Source organism: Triticum aestivum, chromosome 6B (assembly GCF_018294505.1).
Source record: "Triticum aestivum cultivar Chinese Spring chromosome 6B, IWGSC CS RefSeq v2.1, whole genome shotgun sequence".
Taxonomy (NCBI): Eukaryota; Viridiplantae; Streptophyta; class Magnoliopsida; order Poales; family Poaceae; genus Triticum; species Triticum aestivum.
This window is the reverse complement of record NC_057810.1, coordinates 118,658,079-118,679,712: the sequence shown is the minus strand read 5'-3', so window position 1 is coordinate 118,679,712 and position 21,634 is coordinate 118,658,079. Positions and strand designations below refer to the sequence as shown.

Genomic DNA, 21,634 nt, shown 5'->3' with positions numbered 1-21,634 from the left:
GCAGGCACGCACACGCAACGCAACGTGCTGCTGCTACTGCTGGGTTTGCCAACGCCCAACGCAACGGACGAGTGCGTCCCAAGGCAATCCACAGATAAGGCCACCACGGCACTGCCGGTGCGGTGCGTGGGCTGCAAAACCAAACGGTGCCGGTGCGGCTCATGATTGCCGCCCGGGTCTATCTTGGGCAAAGTTCCGTCCCTGCATGTGATGGATCGTCCAAATGCAGCGTCTTTTAAAAGGGCCAATTGAAGAACGGTTTTACTATTTTGTCATGATGATTCAGGGTGAATCTCGCCCCTCTGATTGAAAACAAGATCGATGATCCAAATGTAACGTCTTCTAAAAGGGCCAATTGAGAAACGGTTTTACTAGTTTGTCATGATTCGGGGTGAATCTCACCCCGCTGATCGAGAATACGATTGTCGATCCAAATGCAATGTCTTCTAAAAGGGCCAATTGAAGAACGGTTTCACTATTTTGTCATGATTCAGGGTGAACCTCGCCCCTCTGGTCGAAAATAAGATCGGCCGGGATCGGATGCAAAATTTTGGATCAGGCTGAGCCCCGGAGGTATTTCATTGCCACTTGGCATCTCCTCTTGACTGAATTTTTTATTGAAAGAGAAGAAGAGAAAAAGATTTGCAAAACGAAATGGGATGAATAGCTGTCATCTTTATCTGCTATTCCTTGCAAACATTTCGTCGGCTCTTGAAAGGATTGGAGTGGACTGCAAATGGGGCAGGAGACGCTACCAGGCTTGATTGCAAAAATCCAATCGTGGAGCTACATCATCGACTGCCAATCATGAAATGCTGGTGCTATGCAGCCATGTGGCCGTGGTTAATGAGAGCCATATATATGCGTAGAGTCTCTAAAATCCTAGGATTATGATTTTACCATCATGCTTTTCGAATGCTTCACATAAGAGCATCTCCAACAGGCACACAAAAAGAGCTTTGCGCACTAAAAGTTTGTTTTTTTGGGCGCCGGACAGCTCCAGCAGAAGCTGCAGCGCAAAAAGCTTTTGGGCGCGCGCTGAAAAACGCTATTGCGCGCAGCATATTTAAGGCGCCGGATTACGCGCGCTTCACAATTTGCACTATGTATTTTTTGGGCGCGTGTTTTTGGGCACCTGCTAAAGCAAAGTTGGTCCCGACGCCTTAAAAGCGCTACAGTGGCGCGCTATAACGTTTATTGGGCGTGGACTTTTTGTGCGCCTGTTGGAGATGCTCTAAGCAAGCCATGTGATTTTTCCAATATGTACATGTGGCCATATGAGGCGGTGAAAATTTTCAAATCAAATTAGATAGATAGACTTCGAAAGAGCCTATGGGAAAAAGAAATACATGTGGGTCACTAATACAAATCGAACAACATGCACACAACAATCTTAAGAAAATAATAAACTTCCAAACCTTGTATGATAACACTTTGAATCAACGAGGGATGCAAGAATGATTAAGCACGTCGTAAGCTATCAACGTTAATGCAAAGACAATCCAAAAGGTCCCCTAATCTTCCCAAAATAGGGGCTATGGATGGATCCATCTAGTAGTTCTCGCAAGAAATAGTTAGTTATGACTTGTCCTCCTCCCACGATTGGAACTAGTACAACTTAGCTAATCAAACTTTGAGCCAATGATAACCTTTTCCTTGACGTGTGTAGCATTGTTTAATCACTTCACGGTAGGAGCATGCCAAGGAAATGTAGTACAAGGATGGATATATACATGAATGCATAGTGGGCCACCTTTTGCAGGGGATGAGTAAAGCATAAACCACACCTCGCCCTGTCTCACACTGCTATCATTCACTTGCACTTCAAGTCCAAAGGAGAAACGACCATCGAGCACACCACGCCTCCTCCCTCTCCCCATGCTTGCTCCTCCCACTATAAATTGTCGCAGGTACAAACCCTTGTAAACCAAGCCAAGGCGCGCGCACACGCACGCATGTACCCGAGCTTTAGCTGCCCCTAGCTTGCGCCATTAGAGTGGCTCGATCGGCCGTGTAGGTCGAAATGGGGCGAGGGAGAAGGAGAGGCATGAGAGCAGTGCCGTTGTTCTTGGTCCTGCTGGTGTTGGTGTTCATGGCCGTGGCGAGGGTGGCCGCGGCGGAGGGAAGCGACGTTGCAGAAGGTGTCGACGTTGGCGGAGGGGAAGGCGAAGACAAGGCTTTTGAGAAGAGGTTCTTGAAGCTGTGGACGGACGGAGGCGGCGGGGACGGGGAAGATCACCTCAGATGTTACGGTGATGACGAAGATGATTATGGTGATATCTATGACGACGAAAAAGTCAAAGAGATGACGGAGGAGGAGGAGGAGGGCGAAGATGGCATCATGTTGGGTGCGACGAGATGCCCGAATCCGAACAAGAAAAAGAAGAAGAAGAAGAGGAACGTCGTGAAGGTCGACAGCTTCGGCGCCGTGGGGGACGGCTGCGCCGACGACACAGAGGTACGCTCATTTCTTAATAGTCGTTCATGCCAACGCCGTGATATATATATGATACGTACGTACCTACCGACTCTCCATGGCGTGACGATAGGAGCTGCTATATCCTTAGCAGCAGGTGCATGGGAATGGCGAGAAACCGGCAAGAAACTGCAGAGGCGTTTCCTGCAAATCGATCTCACCTTTAGCTTCAGTTTGTTGCAACTTCATTTTTCCAATGAAAAAGTTCAGCGTGTCTACATTAAGTATAGTCAGGTGATTTATTAGTGTGGTGGTGTGTGGTTCTTTCACAAGATAACGGATTAGTCAACTTGCCACATCCACGTTTAATTAATCACCAACTCGCCAAAAAAATAAAGTATAGCTACCTAAGATGCATTGCGATCTTTGTTGGCTTAGAAGTTTTCTGTAAAAATATATGGCTATCAAATCATTGTATACGTCACTCGGACTCTGCTCGATGCTGCAAGAAAAGTATGCACATGCATATGCGTGTCCATGCCTTGCAAATGCGGCTATGATGATTGCCACACTTTCCATGTGTTCTTGGATCGATCGATGAGCTGACCTGTTCTGTTCAGAATAATCATAGACAGAGATAAAGAGATTTGATAGCGATGGGGGTTGCTTAGCTTAACTGACTCATCGATGCGTTCAATCACCATCCACCACCTGGCGGCGTGCAGATCTCGTTGAGAGATCCCGCCTTTTAGGAAACCAAAATATGGTATGCGTGCACGCGTGCCTCTGCATATTTAACTTGTATACTCAAAATATTTCCATTTTCATACTACAGTGCAGCAACTCTGCATATTTCATTGATTAAGTATCGGCAAAATGGAATAGAAATACGTAAAACATAAGCCTTCTCAAATGTACATGCAATGCAAGGAGATGAGAACTATACATTTATTTGTAGCCGTATGCATCGCTCTGATGCAGAGGACGGGGATATCCCCTTCTTTTTAAAAAAAAAGAAAAAAAAGAAAAAATATTTCATTTTATTTTTATTTTTGTGAAAGGCCACCAGATCCGTTAACCAAAGTCCAGCATTACAAATAACCCTTGGAAAACAGAAATAAATAAAATATATCTTGACCCTAGGGTAGCAGACCACCTTCTACCTTAGAAAGGAGTCGCCGCTGCCGAAGCGGGTCTGACTTTGTTGTCTGCTGGTTGGGAAGTCGTCGAGTCTAGCGTCCAACCAGAGCAGCGTCCTGGAGGAGAAGCTGGCATTAGAGCGGTGAATGATCCAACCGCCAATCACCCGCCGATAGCGCCGCCCAAAATGACCACTGCCGGCACGACTCTTATACATTCTATCCGGTGCTCATGAACTCGGAATAGTTGACGTTGAAGCAAGGCCCGAGCCATAGAGCAAATACCCTAGATGTTGCAGCCGCCACTGACACGTCGCTGGTAGCACTAAGGCACACCAAAACGCTATACCTAGGGGAGCACTTGAAGACAAAGCAAACATACCCCACGACTTCACGGCTCATATCATCGCCAACTATGTAGCAAGGTACTTAGAATCGTGATTTCAAATCGAATCGAAGCTCCGATGATAGGGTTGCAAATCGTAGAATCTTGACTATCAGGAGCTCCAATGGTAGGGTCGCAGACCGAGCAGACGTGGTTCACGCTGAGCAGCCTGAAGAGGCATCGCTCATGGAAGGAGTGCGTGCAGGGCATGTCCGGAGCTTGTACCCGCCCTCGAAGTCGTCGAGGCAGACGGGGCAGTACTGCTCCCTCGTCTCGTCGACCCTCGGCGTGTGCAGCAGCGCCACCGCGCTGGTCGATGCCGGCACGAGCTTCATCCTCTCGCGCTCGCGCGCGTGGAGGTCTAGGAGCTCGGCGGCTCCGGCATCGTACTCCTCCATCATCTTTCTTCGCCCATCTTGTATCTTCGGGTCGTCGGGATCGATGCGGGGTCGAGAGTTGGCGCCGTGAGTCCGCGTGTTTTGGTTTGGCCTTTCGTGGTCGAGATCGTCGCGAGCGGCACCGGTTGATGGCTTCATTTGTTTGCCGGAGCAGAGGTGCCGACGATCTGCTGATCGGGGGAGTCAGGCAAGGCAATGGTGATGATTGTCGGATGGGGAATTGCCTCTCTTTTCAGGGGGCAAAACAGTGATCACCTTTCGTTATCTTTTCCTGAAATAATAATAATAATAATTTTCCAAGCAGAGATTACAAAAATAGAAATATTGGCATGGAAAAATTTCTAAAATAATCTTCTCAACCTCCTTTGATTCAAAGGAATTCTATATGATTGTTGGAGGATTGAATCCTTTGAAATTTTTCCCACGTTGGTGCTTTGATTCATAGGATTGGATTCAATAGGAATTTTTTAACGGAATCTTTAGTAATCTAACATCCACTCCAACCTCCTTTTAGAATTTATTTATTTATCCTGTGGCATCAAACATTCCTTAGTCCTTACTAACTCTATTGGATCCAAGTGGACATGCCACTTCAATCCTATACCTTTTCTATTCTTGTATTTTCAAAATCATGCGAGCAAAAAGGCCCTCGGTGATTTCGTCGTAATTTTGAAATGTCAGTCGTTTAATGGTAGATATGAAACTTTTGAGTTTTGCTGTACACAAATTCAAATTGTTTTCAAAATACTTTTCAATTTTTTAAAATACTTTGTTGGATTTTATCGAGTTCAAGTGTGATTTTTGTTATTCGGACAAAACGACAACTGAAATTCAGTGATATTGGTCATAGGTGAAAAAATTCGAAGACTTGATTCAAAAACATACATGCTGTAACAACTTCGCTGATGCATGGAACCACATGTCTATTAATACAGAAGAAACCAGATATCAAATTCCAGTTCACAAAGACCAAAATCGAACCAGAGGAGGAGCTGATGGTTTATAAACCCACACCCACCCTTATATGTTTTTTCTTTTCATCCTTTCTCGGTATGGTATGATTGATTAATTAATCTTTTTGAATCTAATCCTAATTCGTTGGAACCATATAAGCCCATACCTAGAACTCTGATTAAGAAAAAAAAAATGTAACCACCTGCAGTATAAAAAAATAAACTTTGTACCTGAATATAGACGTGTATTTCTGCCCCACATTGGTGAAAGTAAGTAAAGGGACAGTGGTATCGCCAGCCCACCGGGGTTTAAATCCTGATGCTCGTATTATTTCTGAATTTATTTCAAGATTTTCGGCGATGCGCTTTTAGTGGGAGGAGACGTTTCCGTCGATGACGAGGCGCCTACGATGACTTCGTAAATTTCAAGATGACATGCCGGCTTAGTCTCTCAGAGGTGCTTATAGGGGTAGGGTGTGCGTGTGTGCGTTCATATGAGAGCTTGCGTCTGTACTGATGTTCAAGAAAAAGGAATTAATTCTAACTCCCACATGATAAAAGAAAGTAAAAGGTAAATAACACGAGAAGTGCCTGTAAAAAAAAAGCACGAGAAGTGTACTATTCATATGTTCTTACTTCCAGTTCCATGGGTTAATCAATTCAGTAACAAAATGAAGTGAAATGTTGAGTTAGCTGATGTTTGATGAATTAAATCTTACTAGGCATTCGCAAAGGCGTGGGAGAAGGCGTGCTCGCTGAAGGACGCGGTGCTGGTGGTGACCGCCGGCCGGCGCTACAAGGTGGGGCCGAGCAGGTTCATGGGCCCGTGCAAGGAGAGGCTGGTGGTGCTGATCCACGGCACCATCGTGGCGCCGGAGGAGCCGTCGGAGTGGAACCCCAAGAGCCCGCGGCTGTGGCTCCTCTTCGGCGGGCTCGTCGGCGCGCGCATCCAAGGCGGGGGCGTCATCGACGGCTCCGGCTCCAAATGGTGGGCCAACTCCTGCAAGGTGGACCGGTCGAAGCCGTGCAAGGGCGCGCCGACGGCGGTGACCATCGACTCGTGCCGGGGTGTGCGGGTGCGCGGCCTGACCATCCAGAACGCGCAACAGATGCACCTGACGGTGTCGCGGTCGCGCGGGGTGCGTCTGGACGGGATGGCCATCCAGGCGCCGGGGGACAGCCCCAACACCGACGGCATCCACGTGGCCGAGTCCACCGCGGTGACCATCACGGGCGCCCGCATCGGCACCGGCGACGACTGCGTGTCCATCTCCAACGCCAGCTTCGCCGTGAAGATGAAGGGCATCGTGTGCGACCCGGGCCACGGCATCAGCATCGGCAGCCTGGGGCAGGGCGGCTCCTTCGCCGCTGTGGAGGGGGTGACCCTCGACGACGCCCGCATCGCCCGCGCCCAGAACGGCGTCCGGATCAAGACGTGGCAGGGCGGCGCCGGCTACGTGCGCAACGTCCGCTTCTCCAACGTGCTGGTGGAGGCCGTCGACCACCCCATCATCATCGACCAGTTCTACTGCGACTCCAGGACGCCGTGCGCAAACCAGACCACCAACGTGGCCGTCAGCAACGTCATGTACCGGAACATCTCCGGCACCTCCACGCGGGACGAGGCCATCAAGTTCGCCTGCAGCGACGCCGTGCCCTGCAGCGACATCGTGCTCAGCAACGTCAACCTGCTCGGGGACGACGGCGCCGAGGTGCAGGCCGTGTGCAACTGCGCCATGGGGCTGGGCTACGACCCCGTCCGCCCCGCCGTCGACTGCCTCAGGAACAACGCGTGCGGCAGCGGCGGCGGAGGGCTGAAGCTAGGCGCGGAGGAGCCGTCGACGACGGTCGCGCCGCTGCACACCGAGCTGTGAAAAATCATGGGATTGACACGTAGGGATTGTGTTAACCTACGTGTCGGATATGCCCTTAAATTTTCACCAAGCTGTTACGTGCTGCAATTAATTAACTAGGTTTTTTGTTTGTGTCCATCTATCGTCATGTGTATCGATAACTGGGTCCGTCTATGTTACATCTAGATGTGAGATAATATCTCACATCTAAGTATGATGTCAACGGCACCTCCTCATTGATTATCAGTGTGTCCGATTTTGATTTGTCATAAAGCCTGAAACAGACGAAACGCTCACGTCCGCCTCGGTGGGCTGGCCCCTAGCGTGTACTAGCAGGAGGCTAGCTTTTTACGGTGAGCTTCAGCCAGCCGAAGATTCCTTCTTGCTGCATGTGTCTCTTCCTGTACGTGCATGGTAGATCGATAGATCATATTAGATCGGATGACGATGCAAGGAGAAGCAGCAAGCACCTTGGTAAGTTGTGTTGCGTCACAACTCGAAGCTAGCGATCGATTTTTTTTCAGAAAAATCTAGTGATCAGATGTATGTCAGTGAAAATAAAGTAGTTGTACCATCAATGGTTCTGGATTCAGAAAATGGTCGCCAATTCAAAATAAATAAATAACAAAGTTCCAAAATGTCATGAATTTAAAATTGTTCATATATTTGAAAAAAAGTTTAAAAAGTTTAAAAACAAAATGTAAAGGAAGATAAAAAAATAATGAAAAAAATAGAAAAAACCAACAGAATAACCAGGAACCCCAAAAGATGAAAATAGACAAAAAAGAAGATAACAGAAAAGCCGGTTGCAATCATCCAAAACCACTAAAAAAGTTCCTAAAATCGGATCCCCAAACCACAACTCGCTCCGAGGAATCCTCGATCGCTTCCCAAAAAAACACTCACTAACAACACAAATAGTCCAACCTACTATGAGCGAATAGTGAGCGACCGCTAAGCTTAGTGATTGTATCAGCGCCCCCCGAGGTCCTTATTGTAGGTATTAGCGGGCCTTGTTGTTTTATTATCAACATGCAACCGGGACAAAGGGTCGAGTCATGGAACTGCAAGTCCATCCTTGGCTGCATGTCGAAGGTGGACAATTGGGTAGGGTTCAAGCAAGTTGCATCTAGGGTGAAAACAAAACAACACCCTCCCGTGTTTCAAGTCGAGGGTGAACTTGCAATTGGGCCTACAGAGACCCCTAGTTTCAGGTCAAGGGTCTAATTGCAACTACTATGAAACAAGAAAAAAACAACACCCCCCCAGTTGCGAGTCGATGATGGACTTGCAACTAGGACAACTACAAAACAACACCCTCCCGAGTTGTGAGTACATGGTTGACTTGCAACTGGGGCGATTACAAACTACATCGCTCAAGTTGCAAGTCGAGGGTGGACTTGAAATTGGAGCGAAAACAAACAACACACTCCCCGAGTTGCGAGTACATGGTTGACTTGCAACTGGGGCGATTATAAACTACATCTCTCGAGTTGCAAGTCGAGGGTGGACTTGCAACTGGGGTGAAAACAAAACAACACCCTCCCGGGTTGCAGGCAAGGGTAGACTTGCAACTGGGCCGACATAAATCCCTAGTTGTAGGTCGAGGGTCTAATTGCAACTACTATGAAACAAGAACAAAAAAACACCCCCACCCTAAGTTGCTAGTCGAGGGTGGACTTGCAACTAGGGCAACTACAAAACTACACCCTCCCGAGTTGCGAGTACACGGTTGACTTGCAACTGGGGCGATTACAAACTACATCCCTCGAGTTGCAAGTCAGGGGTGGACTTGCAATTGGGGTGAAAACAAACACCAAACAACACCCTCCCGAGTTGCGAGTACATGGTTGACTTGTAACTGGAGTGATTACAAACTACGTCCCTCGCGTTGCAAGTCAGGGGTGGACTTCCAACTGGGGTGAAAACAAAACAACACCCTCCCGAGTTGCGAGACGGGTGTGGACTTGCAACTGTGCCGACAGAAACCCCCAGTTGCATGTCGAGGGTCTAATTGCAACTAATATGAGACAAGAACAGAAAACAACACCCCCCAGTTGCGAGTCGAGGGTGGACTTGCAACTAGGGCAACTACAGAACTGCACCCTCCCGAGTTGCGAGTACATGGTCGACTTGCAACTAGGGCGATTACAAACTACATCCCTCGAGTTGCAAGTCAGGGTGGACTTGTAACAGGTGAAAACAAACAAGAAACAACACCCTCCTGAGTTGCGAGTACATGGTTGACTTGCAACTGGGGCGATTACAAACTACATACCTCGACGTGCAAGTCAGGGGTGGACTTGCAACTGGGGTGAAAACAAAACAACACCCTCCCAAGTTGCGAGTTGTGGGTGGACTTGCAACTGGCCGACAGAAACCCCTAGTTGCATGTTGAGGGTCTAATTGCAACTACTATAAAACAAGAACAAAAACCCCCCCCCCCCCCGGAGTTGCGAGTTGATGGTGGACTTGCAACTAGGGAAACTACAAAACTACACCCTTCGTAAGTCGGGAATGGACGTGTAACTAGGACGACAACATACTATGAGCTCAGTTGCGAGTCGAGAGTGGACTCGCAACTAAGATAAAAAAACAAAATAGAGGCCCAGTTGCGAGTTGACGATGGACTTGCAACTAGAACAACAACAAACTATGGGCCTTACCCGCAAAAAAATATGGGCCTAGTTAGAGTCGGGGGTGAACTTACAACTTTGACAACAACAAAAGTATGAACCTAGTTGCGAGTCGACGATGGACCTGCAATTAGGACAACGATGAAACAGTGCACCCAGTTGTGAGTAAATGGTCGGCCTACAACTAGGATAAACAAACTATGGACCCAGTTGCAAGTCAAAGGTGGACTTGCAACTGGAGTGTAAAATAAAATACTCCCTCCGTTCGGAATTACTTGTCTCGGAAATGAATGTATCTAGAAATAAAATACATCTAGATACATCCATTTCTACGACAAGTAATTCTGAACGGAGGGAGTACATGTTTAGTTGCGAGTCGAGGGTGGGCTTGCAATAGGGAGAACTATGAGGCCAGTTGCGAGTCGAAGGTGGACTTGCAACTGAGACAGCTACGAAACTACGAACCCAGTTGCGAGTCAAGGGTCGACATGCAATTGGGATCAAACAAACTACAATCCCAGTTGCGAGTCAAGGCTGAACTTGCAACTAAGATGAAAGACAAAACACAGGCTAAGTTGCAAGTCAAGGGTGGGCTTCCAAGGAGGATAAAACAAACTGTCGGCCTAGCTACTTGCGAATCATTGGTGGACTTGTAACTGGGACAACTGTACAAAACTATGATATGAGTTGCGAGTCAACGGTGAGTTTGTAACTGGGACAACTACAAACTGTGAGGTTAATCGCGAGTCAAGGGTAGACTTGCAACTTGGATAAAAAAACAAACCACATGCCCAATTACGAGTCAATGGCGAGCTTGCAACTGGGACAACTACACCAACTACGATACGATTTGTGAGTAGAGGATGGATTTGCAACTATAAAAATTACAAACTATGAGCCGAGTGACAAGTAAAAGATGGACTTGCAACCAGGATGAAAAACAAAGTATGAACCGAGTTAAGAGTCTGAAGGTAGACTTGCAACCGGGACAAGCGCATAACCTACCTCTTTGATTTCTACGACATTGCCAAATGACATGGGCACACAAGAACGCGTGCGGAAAGATGCCCAATAAAAAACATATGTACAACACGGACGGGACGACAAATGAACAAAAGGTAACAACGCGGTAGAAGAAGACATCGGCCGACATGCGAGATTAAAAATTTGCACTAAATTACAACAGCAAGATCTGATGGATAACAACTCAGATGAAACATTGCTAATTTTATCTTGATAAAGCTTAGAAGAAATGGGAGACAATGTGAAAATGAACAGAGAAGGTAACAACTGCAATAGGCCTTCGCTTTTCTTGTCTCTTCTAATTCTACGCCTTGGCCTAGAAACAACGTAGCGAAATGGCTTGTCAGCACAACACGATAATGTGCCGAAAAGTGTGGAGCCAAACTGACCAACAAAAGGATGCGACAAACAAAACATCGACCAACAAGGCGGGGACAACGCTTGCATAAAAATTACAAAAACTAAATCAACCGGTAAAAAACTTGGATGAGACATCATAAAAAATCATCTAATGTGATTTTGTAATTTAGTATAAAATTTTCGACTGGACAAATGGAGGACAAAAAGCCACAACATCCATCAGACAAAACAAATTATATGAACCGTACAACAATTAATCATGTGGAGAGAATTAGCAAATAGTCGATCTGATTTGTACAAAAAAAATTCCAAAAATTATACAATTTTCTTTTAGAAAATCACGAACCACTCACATATTTTTGAGGTGGTCGAACAACTCACATGGATGTGAAAAGGTCGGGGGACAAAGAAAAAACAGGCCCAAACACTGACGCAGGGAACACATGCCAGCAAACAATGACTAAGGACATAATGGGCCCAAAAAACACAACAGCAATGTGAGCACAACGGAGACGGCAACTGCGTGAGCACATTTCCATCAAAAGAAAAAAACCACACGAGCACATAATGGACGCGGCAAACTACAGGAATCAAGGGCTCGCATGAAAAAAAAAGACTGCTGATCAAACGGTGAGGGACTTATATGTGAGACACCAACAAAAATCACGAGTTTTTGAAAAAGGCGAAAACAAAAATAAAAACAAAAAAACAAAAAAGAAGACAAAAAAGGGCTGAAAGCTTCTCCAAAAACTAGTAAAAAAGCCTTTTATGTGTCAGCTCATTCACACATGTTCGCTCCTGGGAGACAAAAAACAAAACAATAGGCAGGTAGCAGGAAATTATACAAGGACATAGAACGACTAGACAAACTTTCCTCTATGAAAAAAAAACAATTCTTGTTTTCCCTGGCTGAAAGCCCACAAAGAACAAAAACGGGAGACCCACAAATAAAAAAAGCCAACAATGGGCAGGCGAGACAAGAGGCCACAGCTGGCATGTGCGGTGTCTAAAAAAACAAAAAAGCCCACGACAGGCAGGCGGGACGTACACAAGAAACGGGCTGCCGCGCGCGACGCCAGCGACCGCGAGCGAGCCGAACAAACTGCGCGAATCTTAAACAGAAAATAAGATCTGACGGCCCTAGGCTTAGATGTGAGATAGCTATTTCACATCTAGATGTAAAATAGCAAACCTGTAAATCTACATGCATGTACATGGTGATCGGCGAGAAAAACACTTGCCTTTTGTTAGTTCTTCATGAAGAAAGAACTGCTTATCTATTACAGACGAGTGTGTTTTGCTAAAGCACATCTAATTTTATTTTTTTTAAGGATCAAGTCCTTTTCCATTGATTTTATGGGTAAATTCGTGCATTCTTTTTTCTTTTTATGTTTCATTGAATCACTTAACTAGATGCGCAATAACTAGGGCAAGGACCTAGACATAACCTCTTTTAAAGGTCATGGACCGGCGAAGAGCCCACCCAATCATTTTCATTTGCCGATCAAGCGACAAAAGGCCCTAACGCTAGTCTGAGTGTCACTCACTCAAAAGCACGTATACCTCTTTTAAGGAACTGGCAGGAGACATAGGAGAGGAATTTTAACGTTTGTCACGACACATTTGAAAGAATTCCTCGCCTTTTGCCGGTAGCAATGCACGTGCATTATGACATACTGGAGATGTCTCTGAGATATTTTTTTCACATGCAATTACCTAGCTATACTTAATTGTCAGTTTTACTAGAGCCACAAGCAAGTAGAATTATTGTTTTAGAACAAGAAGCAAAACCACAATGTGCTTGTAAATTACAGTTTTACTTCTTATTTATTTTAAATTTAACAAGTTGGTCACATGTCTTCCTCTTTTGACGAACATCGGAAAAGACAACTACTAGAACCATTTCGCAAGGGTCACAAGGGCTAGTGTAAAGGAATGTGTACTCAATATTGGTGCAACGATCATATGGACGATGGGGATATGTTTCAGGACTTCAATCCACACACTATTGTGCTAGCTTTGCTACACTTACCAAAGATCACCTTTTTTTTTGAGCAAAACCAAGGATTACTATCTCTACTCTTAATGTCTCAAGTTGGTAGTCTTCGTCAGTTATTTTTCATCCCACCATTTTCGTCCGGTTTTTTAGTAGGAATTTTTTCGTCCCGTCCCGCACCCTACCCCACGCACTTAGCCAAAAAAACACCCCACAAAAAACCGCCCCTATCGATCCGTCCAGGACACAGAGCCACCCTCCTCTCGTGCGATCTCGCTGCCGCCGCCCTCCGATCCGCTCCTCCTCGTCTCCCGAGGATACGCAACCGCATCCGCCGACGCCGATCCGGGCAGACGCAGCCGTCGTCGATCACGAGGACACCGCTACCACCGACGCCTCGGTTACGTTGCTCGTCGCGGATCAGGATCCCCAGGACGCCGCCGCCGCCGCCGCCGCGGATCCGCTGCCACGCACAGCTCGGGGCGGAGCCGCGACGGGCTCGGCTATGGCCGCTGCTGCGTGCGCCCTTCGTCTCCAGGATCGGCAAGCTCCGCCGCCAGCCACCCCCACGCACATCGGCGTCAAGCTATCTTCTTGTGTTGTTTTCCTCCATAGGCTTATGACTCGAGGCATGATGTGCACAATTACAGAAGGCCATACAGTCGGCGGCAAAGTGCTCGCTGTCGCCAATGATTGACTGTTGAGGATCTCCATTCGGGGGTACGTATCCCCCCCCCCCCCCTCTCTCTCTCTCTCTCTCTTACCCTTCCCGTTTCTCTTAATTTCTTTCGTGCTTCATTTTTTGATCCACTTCTTCCATGCTTATATTTGATGGATTTAGCTACCTGCTCAAATAATATGGTCAATAGCTGATCCTGTGATCCATTCTACGGATGAAGAAGGAGAAGACGAGGGAACACAATAATTTCTGTGTAATATTATTTGTTTATGATGTGGCTACTCTGGAATACAATTTATGGGCGAGAGAGCAGACTTTCAAATTTGGTGCGGTACTATATCTTATCAGATTCAGTAACCAGCATGGAATTAATTTTAATTTTGTTCTTCATCAGATAAGTAGAGCCACGCTTTACCCCAATCTTCATTTGATGAATCTCAACTACAAAAATTGTGATAGTTGCACTGTATTTTGTTGGGTCCAACATAAAGCTGAGAACAGAGTACCTACTTTGTCTTGGTATATCAAAATAATAAGGAATATGTGAGATTAGATAAGCCAAATAGTTGGTACTTGCTGAGTCTACAAAATTATCTTAATTGTTCCATTTAGTAGTTCACTGAATATTAAACTATGATGTTTCTTCCATTGGGAAGTTGTTTTATGTAGCCTGAACAACAAACAACCTATGAGCTTCTGAACCAATTCTTTCTTTTTTAGTAGGACCTTATGCTCTTTTAACTGAAAAACAGGGAGCACTAGCAGTTCTTCACAAGGTAATCGCCTCCTATGAATGTTTGGTGGTGCTGCTCCAATTTCTATTGCATTGCTTCTGATGTATGAATGGACTATTTTCCTAATTTGCTAATTAACGCAACTGGCGTAATTCTTCATGAGAATAGATATTTTTGTAGTGCACAGTACGCGTTTTTTAGTTACCCTCCTTATGAATAGATTTTTTGTAGTGTACAATACACTTCTTTTGTCAGGATTGCCTGTTGCTTGCTACTGCTACTGCTTGTACAATTGTGTTGTTTTGTATAATTTCTTAACTGTTAAGAGATATTTCCACACTGAGATTTTTCTAAGGGCAGGAAAATGGATTGGACAATGCCGCTAGCTCGGATGGAGCCCCGTCTGGATGTCGATTGGGGGCGACGTGAGGAGGGACAAGGTAGAGAAAGGGGGTCAGGTTAGCGCCCAGTAGAGGTGAGCGAGGGGGCCGGGGTTGCGTCGCCGCCGAGATGCGCGAGGGGATCGGAGCTGCGCCAAGCGGATTCATCAGAGCACTTTGCTCCCGCTGCCTTTGGCCTAATGCTTAGATGGGTTGATGCGTAAGTTTGAATCCTTTCATTTTTCACTTCTCTAATGGGTGGCTGATGGCCTGATGCTTTGATGGATTGATGCATGCTAGAACTGGCTGATATGTGCGTATGTGTGCACATTTTTTTCTTTTGATTTTTGTAGAGATTGGTTCATGCTTCTCTGCATATGGATTTCTTCTTTCTTCTGTCTGTGTTTGTCACTCTGTTGCTGAATGATCTGGTGATTTTTTTTTCTTTGTGGGCTTATCTGATGAAATTTACTGCTAATTAGATCGTGCACTGGCGCTGCCACCAGAAGATCGATCATAGATGCATGTGTTTGCTTTCGAACATGGTGGATGGTGCGTAATCTTTAGGTTTGCCAACTGTCACCTCCGGCAATTTCAGTTCAACATGTCTTGGTTTCTGCATTCTGAGTTCAGAGTTCTACATAGTGGAATGGTTAGTATATGGGAGTTTGCATCTACAATTGCATACTGTAGTTCCATTTCGTCCTTCCTTATTCAGAGATGAACTGAACCTCTCATTTTTCATGTACTTTTGTGTGATTGTATGAAAGTGCGGTGGAACTGACTATTCCGGGGGGAAATCAAATGATACCACATTAGTAGTAGAACGTACTACTTGCTCTTAAGATTTCAGAAATGACATGTCAAGGACAGGGTATAGAGCTCCGAAAATTATTCTCCTTCCGTCATCGGTTGCTAAATCAGTAACGCCCAGCCTCGTGTGCGATGGAGCCCTTACCGCTGTTCACAACTGAACTCTTTATTTTATTTTAATCCTTCGGATTTGTCGGGTCAAGGATCCTTCAGTTTTGTCGGATCAGGAAGTACTGGGACTTCAAGGACGATGTAGATTGTCGAAGGCAAAGTTGCAGAGTGCATGGGCAGCAGTACCAGTGCAAGAACCTCGCGCATGACGGAGCTCCTATGGCAGAGAAGCAAAACTCAACGACTAACTCTACAAGCTCTGGTCACTGTCTTAAACATCACCAACGTAAGCATATCTCACTCCATTATGCAAATCTTATTTCTGATTTTTTTGATTCTATTTCAGTACTTGTACCTTTTTACAATGCGTTTAGTGCATATGAATGAAGTATATTGATTTATCTTCTACCTATGGTTTTCTGTGCTTTATTGGTGCTCAACGTTTTTGACATGTTGGCATGCATATTAGATATTACTAAATTTGGACAAGCAACCTGCCAACAGATACAAAGAAGGTGAGTTTATAATGTGTAATACCCATTTCCTTTTTCTTTTTATCCTACAATGTGCAATACTTAAATGGAATTCAGTTATTGATGTTTGTTTTATGGGATTGAAAAAATAATCTCAAATTTGGTGACCCTATGTTGCTGGTTTGATTATGATAAATGCTTGTTGAAATGGGCCAACTGAATTCTTTTTCTGCTGTATGTCACCCTTACGTGATGAAAGTTATATTGTCTAAGGGACGACTTAATTGATTGTAGTTCTCTTTATCCCTGAAAGGTGCTATGCAACAATACAAAATTGCTTTTGTTTGCAGGGATATATGTCTTTTGATCTTCTTGATGGCATATATGAGGACCTGCAATACTGAGCCTGGAAGTTAGTCGTTGAGGCACTGGTCATGGTAGTGATATCTACTGCCAGAACATAAACGTTTGGCCCTCCTTGTTGCCACGAAGGATTTTGATCTACTGGATTTGCAGAACCAGTTAATGGCATGATGCTGGCTGTAGTAATGGAGGGTTGTGATTTCTGGATGGTAAATTCTGTATTGGAAATGATATTTTCTAATGTATTCATACAGTTAGATAAGTATCATATTAGATTTTCTTCTCTTACCTGGAACTTCTGCCATGTAAAGCATGCTTGCCTTTGATTTGCAGTTGTGCTAGGATTAGGATGGATTGGCGTCCTCTTCTCACGAAACACACTGACACAAAGTTTCTGGTTTCTAACGTACAAGGATTATTTACTATGAACAAATATTGCAATGTTCATTGGTAGTACTGTTTGTTGAGGTGATGCCTCTGCTACAGGTATGAAATTATCGTTGGGCCTTCAACTATTTTTATTTGATGTATATGCTTCCAAACACTACTTATTCCAGTACTGCATACTGGACAAAAACAATTTCCTTATATGCTAGAACACGGCATGGCTAATTAGTAATTGCACTACATTCCTAATAACTTTTAAACTTTTGGGAGGCATGGCAATGTTCTTCAACCATGATTTAGTTCATATATAATTAGACACTTCAAAAAGAATGTCCTGTGACATAACTCACCTTGGTGACTATGCTACGAAGTGTCCGAACCTGCATTTTATATCAGGATGATAAAAATTCACCAATATATCATCGTTCACACTAAATTTTTCCGTTTGGATGAAAAACCGCCGTCACTAATTTAGCTAATCGCTCACCAGTAGGTAATCTAGGATGCTTTGTATCCCTAGACCCACACCCACACACGACCGCCATCTCCCACTTTCCTCAGTATCACGACCTGATGCGACGTTGGCAGCGCAATCAGTCGGAGGAGGCCAGTGCTGACGATGACGACTCTGCGATGGGGAAAGGTCGCTTGTCGTCGCGGCACCAGCAATTCCACGATCGCATAATACCCGCATGTTGATGACCTCCAGGACTCTCCGGCCTCCTCCCTCCAGGTACCTCGCCAAACCCTAACCGTCTCAGGTTCACAGTTTATTATTATACTACTATTGTTTAATTAGATGGTAACATAAAACTTGGAGTGTTTGATAGGAGTTCTTATTCACGGTCTGAGATGCTGACTGGGTTCTCTCTGTCTCTCACAAGTTTGTCCTTGTGTTATCTCTTTATTCAGGGTACTCCCTCCGTTTCTAAATGTAAGATCTTTTAGAGATTTCACTATAGACTACATACGTAACAAAAGGAGTAAATCTACACTCTAAAGTATGTCTATATACATCCGTATGTAGTCCACAGTGGAATCTCTAAAAGGTCTTATATTTAGAAACGGAGGGAGTAAAAAAATGCCTAGAATAAAGAAATGATGAATTGTATTGTACACATTATTGTAGTTAAAGATTATGTTTAAAATCGATCACACTTTGGATGCTGCCAACTTGCAGGGTCGATGAGACATTAAATTGCCATATTGCTTTTCCCTCTTCTTCACGTGTTAGGAATATATCTTTAACAATAGAATTTAATATTTGTGGTTTCACATAAGGAAGAGACGGTATTATATCAGTCACGAGTGATGGAGTCATGTGGTTGTTGCCGTCGTGCTAAATGTTGGTGCAGTGTAAAATTCCTGAGCTAGACATTATGGTACAATATTAATTTTAGGATTGTTGCCAATCATACCCGTCTGTAGCTATATCATATTGCAAAATTCCATGAACATTTGGTCCACACTATTTTTCTGTTATACTGTTCCTGCCCAAGGGTGGATGAAGGTGGACGTGGGCGCCGCGGCTGCCACCAAGGATGTAGGGGTCACGCTACAACCGGTGAGGACACGGTAGGCACGCCAACCGCACTATAGCCTTACAATTTTTCCTAATTTCTCTAGGTATGCGAGATCAATTTAATATTCACATATATGCTGAAATTTTGACTTAGAAAAACCAGCACTGAAGTTATATGAAGTTTCTTGCGAGAGCTATATCATTCTTTTTAGTACTACAAATTAATTCCCATGAGTACCAATGGTGAGATTTTGAGGCGTAAATACTGGATGTGATTCTCATTGCTGGCAATCTTCATGAACCTATCAAGGAGAACATTGCAATACTTATCCGTTGCACAGGCGTTCTCAACACTGGCTAGCAACAAGAGAGAATGATTGTACAATGCTCACTGTTGTAAGCTTGATTCAAGAGGAGCTTCTCAATGTTGTACATGTAGGCTGTGAGTAACAGAAATAATACCTATTTGTTCACTCTTTTCCTGTACCTATGATTCATCTGCCACTATTCAGTAGAGTTCAGTTATGTGCTTCAATATTAGGAAGTCATCATCTTCTAAAACATACCGTTGCCTACTCAACATATTTTGTTCCTTTTTGTTTCCAACAGATTATGTATAAACACATGTGTACAATAGAAGCGGCAGAACCTGCATTGGACCGTCCTCATTTGCTCTGTCCATTTTTTCCAAAGAAATAACACTTCTGCAGTCCTATGCATTCAGAAATACGATTTAGTGTGCTATTAATCCTCGTAATCGCACGCTATATTTTCTGTGGGAATTTCATCCATTCTGATTTTGAGGCAAATATATCAGTTAATTTTTTTATTCTAGCAAGGTACCATATACATGTTATGAAATTCTCCTTTGCCTACCAGGTCAACCACTTAGGCAGGAGGGAATTCATTTATCAATAAAAATAAATTTGTCTGAGGGAATGTTATCTTATTTCTCCAGTATAACCAAATGAACACTACGATGAACTTAACATCTCTCTATCATTATTTCTCTAAGATGCAAGCGATATATAAAATTTAAAAAGCCCGTGGTAACGCACGGGCCGTCTACTAGTTTCGTTCAGTTCATGAGCAGTGGACAACCAGCTCAAGAGCAAGGCCTTTTTCAAGGTACCAACCATAATGCCACATCTCTTTTTTGTGCCACGCATTCATCACTACATTGTACAAATTCCAAGGGAATAATGCTAAAATAACATGTTGTTGCTACATTTTAATGTAACGGTATTGATGCAGATGACTTGTGTGCTTAATTATGAAGTTAATTACTCGGCAGCACATTTATTTTCCAAGTCGCCACAGGGAATTATTCTTTTGGGATCATATTTATTCTCTGCAAAAGGTAGTCTCAACTTGCTTAATGGCCACATTTGACGGTTGCTTAAACCTTCTGGACAAGACGCAGACATACAACTGTGTGACAACTTAATGCCTTTTGGGGAATTTTGATTGCTTTTCCTAACAAGAAAGCATAACAATATCTGCGAATGTTAATTACTTAGTTTACCAAAGGTAAATGTCTGCGACATGACAAGTATGTGGATTGATTTTAAGTGAACCGACTAACTGGATGATTTGGTTCTTTGTGCTAAGTCTTTGAAAAAGAACGTACTTATATGTTCTACTGTATTATATCATATGGCTAATGCCATATTTGTTACATACTAGCTAAAGATGAAGAAATATTTACGCAAAGAACATTCATTTTCACATTGCTTGGCATGCGTCTAGGTCATTCTATTTATTACCATTGCTGAAAGCTGTACTTCTGCATGCCGATAGTTTCATTCGAATAGCTCTCCTTAGATTTTTTCATAGTTCATTCCTTCCAGTTGTTTGATAGCTTTGTGATTATTTCAAGAAAATTGATCTGTCTTGCAGACTGAAAGCAATCTCATCCAGTAGTTTGATATTATGGTCATTGCTCCAAACAAATTGATCAGTGTAGCAAACCGAAAACAATTGGATGCTGATGCAATCATGGCCTGAGATTATTAACGAGTAAGGACATGCATAGAGTTGCTTCCTACTGGTACATAACTATTTTCTTTCTACAGGTACTATGTTGAATCTTCATAGATCTCATCTTCATGAGACTAGCGAAGGGTATACGTTAGGATGGAGAGATGAGGTGAGTTTCTAAATTTCACCGTCCAATCTAAGCATCACAAAAGGTGAGCATTACTATTCAAAGGGATGACTAATTAATTAACCTCTTAATTTCTTTTTACAGAAATTAACCAGATAGTACGTGGCTGAATAATTTTGAACTAGCTACTATTTCTACATGGAGTGCCATGTTCAAATAGACGAAGTGAAGTTGTAGTGGGTTCTGAGCCATTCTTATAAAGATAGGGGTGTGTAGTAGCTAGCGGAGCTACGTAGCAAAAGCTGGGCGGGCCGGTATGAAGAAAGACCACTATTTTTTGTCCTCGTGACTCAATTTACTTTAATCCTACACTGCATTTGCTCTTGAATGGGCGGGCCATGGCCAGCTCCGCCAGTGGGGGTGTGCCATATTATTTTTCTCTCTTTGCAACGCACTACTCTTTCATCGGATGAAATGAGAGTGTGGAGCTGAAATAGGTCTTTCATCGGATGAAATGAGAGTGTGGAGCTGAAATAGGTCAGGATGAACATTGTTAGGATACGTCCAAATTTCATGGCCAAAAAAGAAATATTCGGTGTAACCTTATTCCTGACTTTGCAAAAAATTAGATTAAAAAGTGTTGCATAATGGCACGTGGAGCAGGTTATATTTAATTTTTTGCTCGGTGCAACACACGGACATTTGTACTACTTCCTCCGCTCCTAAATATAAGTCTTTTTAGAGATTCAAATGCGGATTACATAAGGAGCAAAATGAGTGAATCTACACTCTAAAATATGTCTATATACATCCGTATATAGTCTTTATTGAAATATCTAAAAAGATTTGTATTTAGAAACGGAGGGAGTAGTATAATTAGGGACTGAATATGGCGCTCACGTGCGA

The 21,634-nt window shown here is 44.1% G+C and overlaps 1 protein-coding gene and 1 long non-coding RNA gene across 19 annotated transcripts; both read left to right on the top strand.

The window, feature by feature from the left end:
* The first annotated feature begins 1,831 nt into the window (after positions 1–1,831).
* LOC123136060 (probable polygalacturonase At1g80170) lies at positions 1,832–7,387 on the top strand. The gene is made up of 2 exons (XM_044555346.1): positions 1,832–2,458; positions 6,014–7,387. Exons 1-2 carry the CDS (start codon positions 2,024–2,026, stop codon positions 7,163–7,165), a joined length of 1,587 nt encoding a protein of 528 aa, XP_044411281.1. The 5' UTR covers positions 1,832–2,023; the 3' UTR covers positions 7,166–7,387.
* A 5,970-nt stretch (positions 7,388–13,357) lies between these two features.
* Positions 13,358–21,402, top strand: LOC123136059 (uncharacterized). 18 transcript variants are annotated; one of them, XR_006466550.1, is made up of 8 exons: positions 13,358–13,879; positions 14,001–15,172; positions 15,435–15,604; positions 15,723–16,391; positions 16,700–16,921; positions 17,046–17,198; positions 17,590–20,770; positions 20,873–21,402. It is a non-coding gene; the product is annotated as an uncharacterized lncRNA (long non-coding RNA). The 18 variants fall into 18 exon arrangements; XR_006466548.1 differs by having other exon boundaries at positions 13,359–13,879; positions 14,001–14,164; positions 14,559–14,614; positions 14,933–16,391; XR_006466543.1 differs by having other exon boundaries at positions 14,001–15,604.
* The last annotated feature ends 232 nt before the right edge of the window (positions 21,403–21,634 follow it).